At 44.5% G+C, this 12,557-nt stretch overlaps 1 protein-coding gene across 3 annotated transcripts in view; it reads right to left on the bottom strand.

The window, feature by feature from the left end:
• Positions 1-12,557, bottom strand: part of LGI1 (leucine rich glioma inactivated 1) — a 30,863-nt gene that overhangs the window by 16,757 nt on the left and 1,549 nt on the right. For all 3 annotated transcript variants that reach the window (XM_083443629.1, XM_083443628.1, XM_083443627.1), the window contains exon 2: positions 10,895-10,998. In XM_083443629.1, the coding sequence (XP_083299755.1) occupies positions 10,895-10,902 (8 nt within the window). In that variant the 5' untranslated portion in view covers positions 10,903-10,998. The remainder of the gene's footprint in view (positions 1-10,894; positions 10,999-12,557) is intronic.

The following is a 12,557-nucleotide window of genomic DNA, read 5'->3' as shown; positions in this document are numbered from 1 at the left end:
TAGACAAGTGGAGCATAGCTAACCTGCTGGCCAGGTGACAGAATCTGATGAACTGAGTACTGCATAAAATGAAACCGTCACTGGGACTGGTAGAGTCTTCTCTGTCAGAGAAAGGGACAAATGATATGTGTTGGGCAGTTCCATGATTCTTCCTACTGAAAGTGGGTTTTAAAAATAAAAATAAAATTACAAGCAGCCATGAAAGGCTAAAAATCAAGAGTGGAGCATCAGAGAGAGTAAGGTAGGGTGCTTAACCCTTTCCTTTCCCTGTATCCCCCCCCCCCCCCGCAAAGTGAAAAGACCATGATTTTGAGCAGACAATTGCTGCTGCTCCTCTGCTCCTGATTTCAGCCACCTACAGCTGCACTTCTTTAAGAAAAACAGGCTGGGAGAAACAATTACAAAATTGCCCACCATTTGCCATTTGGTCCAGTGGAACAGCTGCTGCTGTAACTAAGCCAAAACACATGCAACTCAAATAATTGTACAGTATTTGCCCCAGCCTATCCTTTTGCTCTGTTGTTTCGCCTGTGCCAATTTTTAGACTGTAAGCTCTTTGGGGCAGGGACCTGTTCCCTTGCATACTCTAAAGCATTGTGCACACTTATGGGTAATAGTGATGATGATGATGATGATGATGATATTGAAAGCACTTAAATAATCCTCTTGTCAGTTCGAACTTCAGGTGCATAATAACGACAAGAGAAAATGAATGGATCAATTTTGCCTTTAGTATAACTCCATTATTTCAGGTGCTGAGGGAAAATAGTGGTTCATAGAATACTATAGCCGGTAAGCAGGCATCAATATAATTATTTTCCTTTATAAGAATAAAATATATGGTTATGATTAGAAGTGTTGTAGGGGCACAGAATTTGAGAGGAATGTACATCACCAACAGAGAATGGTACAGGAATTGCTATTATCAAGCTGAACATCTAGTATCTGTAGGCCTTTATTAAGTGGATCTCATGCTGATGAACCTCATTTCCCCTCTTGAGATTGAGGCTAGGGGTAGTCCTATGTAGAAAAGGGCCAAAACACCTTTCGTAGCGTGTGGACCCAAAGGTGAACTGTTCTGGGAGCTTTGCTAACACCATCTTGGTAGTCAAGACAACCCCACAATTAATTGGTAGTTGTTGTATCAATGAGCTCATATATGCTTATATTCACTTGCTCTGATATAAGCTGATTGGCTTGCTTTGAAGTTATCCTTATCAGTGGGCTTTGGGTGCTGGGCTCTGAGCCCAGAAAGGGGAACTAGCTGGAAGAGTTGGGTATTTGCCACCCATGCCCTCATCTGGGCAGGTGGATTGATGGGAAGCCCTAGGCCATGTTACGTATGCTGCTTAGTGGATGAAGAACATACGCACTTGTGCTTGGGTACAGACAAGCCATCTCCTAGCTGTGGTGTCCATCTTGGGTTCAGTGAGGAGAGCTGTCAGGCTGTAAGTCTACACCTTTTTTAATAAGGCACTAGAACTGATCACTCTGGTGTTTTTGGCTTCCGTCTTTGGGATCCCTGCACCCAACTACTCCCATGAGCCCTCTGCTGGGGCTGTGGTTCAGAAAACATAGACATCCCATGTATGACTACGGGGTTGTTAAGCAGTGGTTGCACAAACTATTGACTTGAGTACAACAACACATGATGGAAGCAAGTCCAAGACTATGGCAGGTAGGTAGTCAAGCTCTTGCCATCTTTTTTGGAAGTTGGGACTTGTATAGAATTGAGGTGGTGAAAGTGAACCTGTCAGCCATTCATGGTCAAGGGCAGGCAAGCTCCTTTAGGAAGACAGTGAGGTAGCAAGCAACTAGAAGTTGAGCAGAGAGAAATGATCAGGACATAAATAATCTCCCACTGTAGAATGTTGCCCAAACAGGGAAAGCGTACAACCATTCTGGAAACTCAGTAACAGGAAGTGGCCCAGGAATGGCCTTCTGCTGTCACTGGATCTGCCAAACTACCTGAAGTCCACTAAACTGACCAGCAGTCATTTCTGATGCAAGGAACAGAGTAATAAGTGCAGTGCTCAAATTATTGGTGAGGGGCTTTAACGAAACACCACCCCCTGACAATGGTGAGCTCCCCTTTACTGCAAACACTGATCCATGGGACTCCCTGCTTGATTACTTTAGTGCCTGACATGTAAATGCATCAGCCGATGTCTGTTTTCAAACTGAAAATGTGTCTCTAATGAAAATAAGAGCCAGGACAATAGATTTGTTGTGGTACTAATGGCCTATTTTTAAAAACTGCAAACTCTGCTCAGCTCCCAATGGCTCTGGATTCCCTTTAAGCCTGTTCTCTGAGTCTTAGGACAATGAGATGTTGCAACTTTTCCTCATTTAACCCCTGTCCCACACGTGTCCAGCTTCTGCACACATCTCCCTATACCCATGCATTATGCAGTAGAACGCAATGCCTTTGTTCATATTTTCCAGCCCAGCACCACAAAGCCCAAAAGATTACTTCTCACAATCTGGTTTAACCACAAGTCTAAACATTACAATGGTTTATTTTTATTACAGGGCAATAAAAAATGAACTTATATTCCCATTCCTGCCAAGCCGGGTATCTGCTTTGTATTGTCATCAATCTGTTTATAAGATTATGTGGATAGTATGGATTTTTTTTTTAATGGCTCACTCAAGCTTTAGCTGTGGAAATCTGGTTTCCCAATTGTCAGTTCAATCACTGTGACCTCTCCAAATCTTTGGAGAAAGACAACCTTTCTGTTGAGGCCCGTGTCAAGATGCCTGGTTGATTTCCTCCTAGATTTCCTCTCCTTTCCTCTTTCTGCTGGAGAAACAGGTATGGATTGGATTGAATGTGCACAGGTCACACTGGCAGCAGTTTACACAGGAATCCCTTGTGAGTGCTACGGATCTACTGCCAGGCTCACTGTCATAGAGGGTCGCCACCTGCTCATTTATCAGCTGGACAGTTCAGGAATTACAGCTTTGTATCCATTTTGATCTAATGTACATATTTCTTGCAAAGAACATTTCACCTAATATAACACAGTGGTGTGTGTGTTATTTTCACCAATATATGCTTTCTTATGCACCCTTTACCTGGTTTATGAGGGGCTTTTTGCACACATCACTTGCCTGGAGAATCGCATTGCAAAATTAGGAGAATTGCAAATTTCAAAGGATGGCTGTTTTGCAGCTCCCACAATGTTTCAGAAATGTGCATTAGGTGCATTTGTCTTTGAATGTGAACTGAATCAAATTTCCCCTGAACATCCCTACCGGTGGTGAGTCAAGTGTGGTAGAGGAGGAAAGCTTCACCTGGATGGAAGGTGATGGACAAGAGGGGCCAGGTGAACATATGGAGCTCCAGGCAACTGTTGCCAGGGAGACTGGAATCTCGAGGACAGGAGAGTAGCAGATAAACAGTAGCGGAGGTACAAAGCTGAAAAGGGAATGTTGCTTTATTCCTTTAGAGTGGATTTATTTGGGGATGGGCAGAATGTGGTCAAAGGCTCGCAGCAGAGCTTGGCCTAGAGACAGGGATGGGTAACCTGATGCCCTTTAGAGCAGCCCTAGAGCAACATGGCCAATAGTGAAGGCGTTGGCTTCTATGACATCTAAAGGCCGCAACACTGGCTAGGCGTGGACTGAGGGGTACAGCTTCACCTACAAAGGACCAGAATGGCTATGAGGAGAAAAGCGAACCAGCAGCTGGGCATGCATCATTACAGGACCGTTGCATCATTGTGGAACCCAGCCAGCGCCAAGCATCACTCCATTAATACAGAAACCCAAAGTTCCAGCATATGGAAGAGTAAAATGCATGCAGGATTCTGAAAATTATCCTGTGTTTATGCTGAATGGAACTTCAGACCATACCTTCGCCGCAAAGGATGGAGGAACAGAAAGGAAAGCAGCACCCAGATCTATCCAGTCCCAGCCCCAGTGGTGCCTGTTTCTCCTCTAGGACTGGTTGCAGAAATATAACATGAGCCGCTGGATCAGACAAAGGGGCTCTTTGACAGGCCAGCATTTGGCTTGAAACACTAGCTGTCAAGATGACTATGGGAAGCCCACAAGCAGGTAGGCATTCAGCTGCCTTTCCATGCTGTTTGTCCTCTCCGGAATCTGGTAGCGAGGGGTCAGACTCACCCAGCTTCCCTTTGCTGTTGATTTCCATGTCTGATGACAAGTCAGGAAAAGAAGGATGCTTCCTGCATGGACCATTCATTGCACACATTTTCAGTAAACCAGTATGATCCCGTTTCTACAGCTTGTGTAAGTACCTGTTCCCTTTAATACTTTTTCATGTGTGTCAGATATAACAGCAACAGCTCAAAAAGGGTGCTTGAACAGAGGTTCCTCATAGCCTGGACTTTTTCTTGCTCCATCATCATTTCAAGCTGATAGCAATCCATGGAGCAGGGCCAGGTTCTGGCAAATTCTAGGGTTGATTAGGGACGATCTCTTCAGCACTTTGGAAAGCAGTGGCTTTTTCTTTTGTGGAACAGCATACCGACAGCCAGGATTTTCACCGAACTGAAATAAGCCCTGCTTATTCTCCAGGCCAATCTGATATTTTCATCCTCCAGTCCATTCTGATATTGTAGGTGGAGTTCAGCCAATGCATTAAATCAAGACCCCTTAAACCCAGGCTAAGAATAATGGTAGTGCACCTGAGCTTCTGGAGTACAATCCCCTTGAAAAAGCCACTCACCACTGTATTTCCTCAATTTGAATTTTACTGTATTCATTTTGCATTCTGCTGCTCTTATTGTAATAGCTAGGTGGCTACTGTAGCCTGGCAACAAGAAGAATGCCGTCATGTACATTCTGCAAAACCTATTAAGACTTAAGCTTCCACCTCTCATCATGAATTTGAGCGTTTGCCATACAGCCTCTTTGATGTACAAATCCTGACGAGGCATACCTTGGTTACTTCTTGCAGCAGGGTGGTCTGAAACAGCCATTAGAAACAAAAGAAGGTGGAGTGATGCCAGGCGACTCCTTGGAGACGTTAGCTCGCTCCTTTCCATATTCCAATTCACCTCTTTGCCCGGAAGAAAGGAAAGATTTCCTCCCGCCCACCCAAAAGCAGTCCTATAAACTAGTAATTTCCGGGCCCAAGGCAAGTTCCCAAATAGATAAGTTTCCAAATGTATAAAATAGTAATTATCCCAGAACAGTTCCACTTGCGAAATGATTGGTAAAATCTGGGCTAAGCCAAAAACGAATGTATTCCTTTATGGGCAGTAAGTACTGCTGCTGAAATTCTAAACTGACACAGCACAGATAGACTGCTCCTGATATGTGGTGCTCTACAGTGAGTCAGCTCAGAAGCTGTGTTGCTGCTACCTAATCAGCAGTAGCTAGACAGAGTCACATGCCTACAATTCATTCCTCCTGGCCAGCAGAACTCAAGGGAGGAATATGCTTTTAGGCAGAAAGCAAAGAGCCTGTTGCCTTCACTATGCTTCCCAGCAAGCTGACATATGGCTTTTCATTTACCACCTTGAGTACATACAATTACTCAAAACTGAAAAGACCCTATATAATATGAGACCCATTTCATGTCCCAGTATAGTTATGTGCCCTCATCACTATTCCTTCTTTATACTACTGTGTAAGAGATGGACTGTTAAATTTGCATTATTTTAAATGGTTTTACTTTATTCGTACTTGTCTGGCATGTCTTAAATTAAAATAATGATGAAGAGTATCTAGAAGACATTAGAAGATTCTGATTGGCCAAACCTGTCACACAGTATTATTGGCTATTCTAGTGCTGTTTGGAATTAGGTGTTACGTGCATCTGAGAGTTAATATAATTGCTTTTGGCAACTGCTCTGCCAGATGAACTATTTACAACACTAATGGAGGAATAAACACATCAAAGCAAGAAACTCAGCCAAACCTCCCTCTTTGTATATAAGAATGTTTCAATTCACTTTGTTAGGGGTATTTTCTAGGGTTTCCAACTTATTTTAAAAGTGCTGTTGCAGATTCATCTGTCTTTTAACCAATTAACTGATTGGCTAACAGTATATACATAAATTTGCATAGTATCAAAAATTTGACGGAAGGGCATTGGGTCATTTTTGAGATAGGAAAAAAGTGTGAGATAACTTAGAATTAGAAATAAAAGCTACCACCAATTAGTAGGAAGAAAGGTGATATTTAATATCTTGCTGTAATGGTTCTAGGGGTTGCTCGTGCATAAGCCAGTGCAAACACCTGGCTGGATTGCCTGAGTGAACCTTTTCTATCCGGACAGCCACTCACCCGTGGCTGTCTCAATCGCTGGCAGAATCGGTCAGTGGGTGTTTCTTAAACTTCTTCCAGCAAAGAAGCTCTATGACGCCTAGTCTCCTCCTACTTGCCCTTGAGACTGACCCAGAAACTCCAGCGGGTGCAGAATGCTGCAGCGAGACTCCTTACGGGGTCTTCGCTGCGAGATCACATTCACCCGGTGCTATACCAGCTGCACTGGCTCCCGGTGGAGTACAGGATCAGGTTTAAGGTGCTGGTTTTAACCTTTAAAGCCCTATACGGCCTAGGACCCTCGTACCTACGGGACCGCCTCTCCTGGTATGCCCCACAGAGAAACTTACGGTCTTCAAATAAAAACATCTTGAAGGTCCCAGGCCACAGAGAAGTTAGGCTGGCCTCAACTAGAGCCAGGGCTTTTTCGGCCGTGGCTCCGATCTGGTGGAACACTCTGTCACAAGAGACCAGGGCCCTGCGGGACTTAACATCTTTCCGCAGGGCCTGCAAGACAGAACTGTTCCACCAGGCCTTTGGCCAGGGCACAGCCTGACTCCCTCCATTGGCAATCTTCGCAGAGCTCTGGCCCAATGGTTGCCAGTGGCTTGAATTAATTAATTTTATAATGAATGATTTTAAAGTGTTGTTTGTGCTGTTTTATTGTTGTTAGCCGCCCTGAGCCCGGCTTCGGCTGGGGAGGGCGGGATATAAATAAAATTTATTATTATTATTATTATTACTCTCTCTGCGCGAAAGCCTTCTGCGCAAGGAGGGCGTAGGCAGCGGAGGACCTCTACTCTCCCCGCTGGTCCCCGGCAAGGAGTCATGGGACCGCCTCGCCGCTTCCCCCATCTGCCCCCCTTCTCCACTGGTGCTATGCTGATTCTCTTCCCCAGAAGATGGGCTGCCTCTCCCAATCCCGGGACGCTCTCCGGAATCCCTCTGGATAGTGCTCTCTCCCTCCGGCACTGATGGCAGTTCCCTGACACTTGCTTTTTCCATGTTCCATCACAGTATAATAACAGAACAAAATAGCCTTGGAAAATAAATTGGCATGTCCTTAAATTGCACTTAAATTGTATCCTCAAAGATTAAAATTGCCCACCATTGATTAATCTGCTGATTAAACTGGTGCTAATGAAGCTAATGCCTATTTTCTCAGATGAAATGAGTGTCATTCAGCAAAAGTGCCTGTGGCTGTAAATGTGACAGTTCAACGTAGGCAACATGGTGCTCTCCAGATATTGTGGACTAGGACTTCCATCATGGCAGCCATCATGGCTGGTGGTATGCAATTAAGGGAGTTGTGGTCCAAAACACCTGGAGGGTGCCATATTGGCTACCTCATGATAGTCTTTAAAGTGCCACAGAGTTGATTTTGCGAAAATCAAGGCACATGCCTATTGTTTCAATCCACCATCCTGAGTGCACAGAGAGCAGAATGGCTGCTAGAGTCCTTCAGTATCATGGCGAGCTCCCAACCTGAAACCTGTATCACAGCCCTTTGGTGGTCTACCTCCACCAACAATGCTCCTCTTTGTCATGGACTGGTTGGATGCCAAGGAGTGGGAGGAGGCACCAGCTGGGGAACCTCCAAGGGAACCCCCAGATGAAGAAGGCTCAGAGCCTGGTGATAGGTGGTGTGATGACAATGAATGCTCAGAAGGTAGAAGAGGGGGCACACTGGGAGGAGGAGGTGTCGGAAGCTGAAGAGGAAACAGGGTTTAGTGAGCAAGAAGAGACTATGGCAGAGAGCAGTCCAGAATCAGAGGCAGGAGAGGAGTGGGGCCAAGAGACAGAGATGAGGAAAGTGGGTGAAGAATCTAGGGAGTCTCCCCCTGCTGCTGTGACAAGCTCCTCTCCCACCTGGTTTCCCAGAACATGAGGAGAAATGAAGAGGGCAGGGCAACGAGAGGCAAGATGCGGAAGCCTTAGGCTGCTGGGGAAGGAACCAGGGATGGAGCCTTAGAGAGTGGTGGGAAAATGGGGACCTTCAGTCCTCACAACTGCTTCACTGGGGCAAGACCTACTGGGAAGGGTTGCTGCAACCACTAGGACTGCACTGTTTTGTTTCTTTGAATACAGAGTTAATGTCACTGACATTGGGTGCTTTAATGTTTTATCGCTGACCTACACCTGGCTCCAGCTCCTGACACCCTCCATCAGCAAGTCCCTATGAGTTGTCCTGGGGATGGCAGAACTCCAAAGTAGGGCCAGGCTGCAGAGTTAGGTTTCCTTTAAATGCCCAGCTGTACTGTTGCCCCAGGGCACTGGGGAAAATTCATAGGATGGCTAGACCGCCTGGCATTCCAGGTCTGAAAACAACAGCTAAAGAGTGGCCAAAGGTAAGCATCAGCAGTGGACTTTGTTGGGGTGCTCACAACTGTCTTGAGAGTGCTATGCGCTGGTGCCAACCCTCACCAGTACAACTTTCTCCCCAGCTTCTGCATGCCAAGGACCCAGGTAAAACCAGCTGCTGGAACATTTGAAGGAAAAGCATGGAGAGCTTCTGCTGAACCTGATCGTTCTACCTGAGCCTCGGGGTGCACATGGAATAACAATGCTGCACCATGCGTCAAGGCTACTGGTGAGGGAAGGGGTGCGTTAAACTGGGCCCTGTGGGAACTGCTTCACAGTGTTCAGCACTGAAGCCTTAGACGTTTCTACTCAGAAGCTGATTGCCATTGCTATGCTGCAAAAACAGTTACACAGCAAAGATTTTTGAGATCAGAAATTCTCCCTGTGAACCTCTGCTGGGATTCTGAGTTTACATTCCTAGTGATGCTCTTGTGAAGTGTTCTGTTGCAAATGCCAAATTCAGACCAACTGAGGCTCTGTTTTGCCTCAGCCACAATAAACAAAATAAACCCTTTTGAAAGGGATTACCCTTCCTACTGGCGCAACCACTAAGATCCACTGCCAGAAGAACATTTCGACTTCTTGCCAGATTAATTGGGGAGGCGAGGGGAACATAGCCTGGAGCTCTCCTGAGGCTTAACATCCATTAGGGTGGTGCAGGTCACATCTAATGTTTAAATTAGACATTTGTACTATGGATGATCCTCACTGGCTCTTTGATGTGGATTGTTCAAATTCCTGGGTACTAGAATTCTATTTATGCTGTGACACATACTTAGTGCCGACTATGGAACAACTAAATCTTCTGTAATTTTTTGTATCTTTCTCACTTGCAGCAAAAACAGGCTGTGGCAAGCTGACTTGACATGATCTTTGGGTGGAAGATATGACATATTGGAGCAGGGAATATATATCCAAACAGTGGCCTTTCCTTTGATATTCCCAAGCAGTGTTTTTTTCCTTAGAGAAAAGGGTGCTGGAATGCAAAAGACCCACCACAGAGCCCAACGAGGATCTCTTTGAGCTGAGCGGGGTAGTTCCCTTGCCAGCCAGAGGCTTTTTGAGGCTGCACTGCAGCTGATCAGCCTAGCAACCTCTCCCCATCCCTCTGCCTTGTGTGAGCCAGAGCATGGGGCATGAAGAGGCTTCTGTGCCTCAGCACAGCAGCTTAAGGAGCCCCCACCCCAGGCCTCTCTGGCTCCAGAGCAGCTGGGGGCTTGCTCAGCTGAGGCACAGCTTTCTCATGTGTCAGCTATTAGCCGGGTGGCTGAAAAGCCTCAGCAAAGCCCCACTGTGCCTCTGGTTCACAAAAAGCTCACAGAGGATGTCCCCTTCAGGCTCTGGGGAGGGTCTCCTCATGAGCTGGAAGCACAGCGAGGCTTTTCTGAGGCTGGTCAATCTCTCTCCAAACTTCCAAGGTCAGCTCAGGGGTGCTGGAATGCCGTTCTGGAGAGTTCCAGCTGAAAAAAAAAGCCCTGGACCCAAGGAAGGATAAAACCCATGAAGACTTATTTTTGGAACAGATCGGTCTAGAAATGGGCAAACATAACACTGTCAATCTGGGGCCACAGACCATCTTTAATACAAAACAAAAGAACAGAAAATTCTTTTGCACGTTCTTAAGTCACAGATTCATGAATGACCTTTTTTTTTTTTTTTAGGAAACAGAAGACATTTCAGCATTTTGTTTACACTGGTTGTTTTCAAATTAACTTCTTGAAAAAGCATAAAATTGTAACATAGTTCCTCTGTAACTGACTAACCTAAGAAATCTAGGACCTATTCAACCATTTGTCCCACCTATTATGAGTGCATTGAGTGTTTGCAGGGCATGTGCATCACCTTACTGATGAAAGTGTAAAAAATGGAGCCACTGAAAACACAATACAAAGCTCAAATACGATTTCCCAATAAAATTCAATAAATTGAAGATGTCAGAACATTCCAGAGGAACAACACAAAAACAATGTCATAAGTAATATAACATTGCGGTTAGTATAATTAAAGTGTCCAATATGATACTGGGCTTTTTGGGTGGTGGCCCCACAACTGTGGAGTATTAACCCATACAGCATTAGGCAGGCTCCATTCCTGGATATTTCCAAACAGAACCTTTAAAAGATCCTTGCTAGTTATCTGAATTTTTTTCTTTCAAAGTGCCATGGGGTCTCTGGTATCTCCTTTAGGACTTTTATTTCACTTAGAAATGAGGTAGATCATCAGCTGCCATTTGAAGTGTTTGGGGTGTGTGATGTGATTTTTAAATCCTGGGGAACCAACAGTTGGAACTTACAGGGCCATGATAACTGGCTGTTGATCACCTGTGCCATCACTATCTTATTTCACCAGAATCCAGCAGCTTTGTTTGCAGATTCTTTGCTCAAGGTCGTACCTGTACTGGAAAAAGTTCAAGAAAGAGACAACTTAGAAACAAAAATCAATAGCAGCATATAGTGTTCTCTATTTTGGTTCTATGGAAATATTTTGCTGAAGTCATTCTAAGACACATTTAGATTAGAATAAGAAGAACAATCCAGACCCATGACTTTTGGACACGGGATTTGGATGTAAGATTCATGGCCATTGAGGTTGTCCTACATGCAGATTTAAGACCAATCGATGGGGATGTTAGCTGTTAAAGCTCACCTTAGTGAAAGATAGAATAAAGGAACAACTGTTGAGACAGAGATGAACATTCACTATCTCCACTCAGCTATTTCCAGAAGGGTAGCTATGTTAAGTCTCTTGCAGCAGAAAACAGGGAGTCTTGTGGCACCTTAAAGACTAACAGGTTTATTAAATGTGTTATATTTTAAGTTGCCACAAGACTCTTTGGGGTTTCCAACTACCTGTTTTATCAGCAGTATGTGGGAAATGCACTGCCTTTAAAGGGAATAGATATGAGACAGCACCCTGGGGCATGCTTGCATTTTCCTGAAAAGTGACTCATCAACCTCTCCTTCATGGAAATCTTGGGACCAGTTTTAATTTATAGATATCTGAGATCACAGAGTATAAACAAGAAAATAAAAAGGAAACCCTAAAAGGTTCTCCATTACCAGTCTGATAGATAGCATACATTATTATTTATCCAGCACTATTGGCTTTTTAAACCTGGTTTTCACAAACACACACACAAAAATCTGCAGCTGAAATTGTCACTGTCTAGAATTTCACTATCTTGGAAGCTACCTCTTGCCTACATATGTCTTGTATAACAAATATAATGAAGAATTATAAATCTTCTCTCCTTTTACGTGCACAAAATGTGATTATGTTGGCCCAGTTGCTAGACTTATATCAAGATTCATTCATACAAAAATAGACTTTTAGTTCCTTGGGAGTGGGATGACAAAAGAGGGGAGGGAGGGACTGGCTTTTATCGCCTGGTATGTATAAATTATTTATTTTGAGTTATTTGAATAATTCACGTGATGCCACTTTTGCAAGCACTAAGTTGAGTTCCTTTAAAGGAAAATCACATCCATTATATAGTGGAATATATATTAGGGGTGTGCATTAGCTGTGCATATACCCAAATAACAAGGCACATCAGGGTGATTCAGGGTAGTCTTTCATGTTACTGAGTTGGGTTACACCAAAGCAAGAGATCTCAAGGTGGATTAGGGAATTCCCAACCTTCCAAGTAGCTTTTCAACAAACACATAGCCTTTTCCTCCTCCCCTTTGCTGAGAAATGAAATCAAGATGTCTGGGAAAACACCCAGAGCTTGAGAGGAGAGAGAAGAAGTGGAATTGTGCCCCCTTCCCTGTCCCCATTTTGACAGAGAGGGGGAGGGATGTGGATTGTCATTCCCCTTTGAGTTTTGGCTGTGACAGCAGGGCATGAGACGGAGGTAAGAGACTGAGGTAGCTTGCTTCTTTCTCACATAGCTGTTTCCATAAAAACCATAGCTCTCTCCTTTTTTCATGGAGGATGCTTCCAAGAAGGGCGGG

The sequence above is a fragment of the Podarcis tiliguerta genome (genome assembly GCF_965153285.1).
Source record: "Podarcis tiliguerta genome assembly, chromosome: 5".
NCBI lineage: Eukaryota > Metazoa > Chordata > Lepidosauria > Squamata > Lacertidae > Podarcis > Podarcis tiliguerta.
Note: the sequence above shows the minus strand (reverse complement) of the source record. Positions and strands in the feature narration are given on the sequence as shown.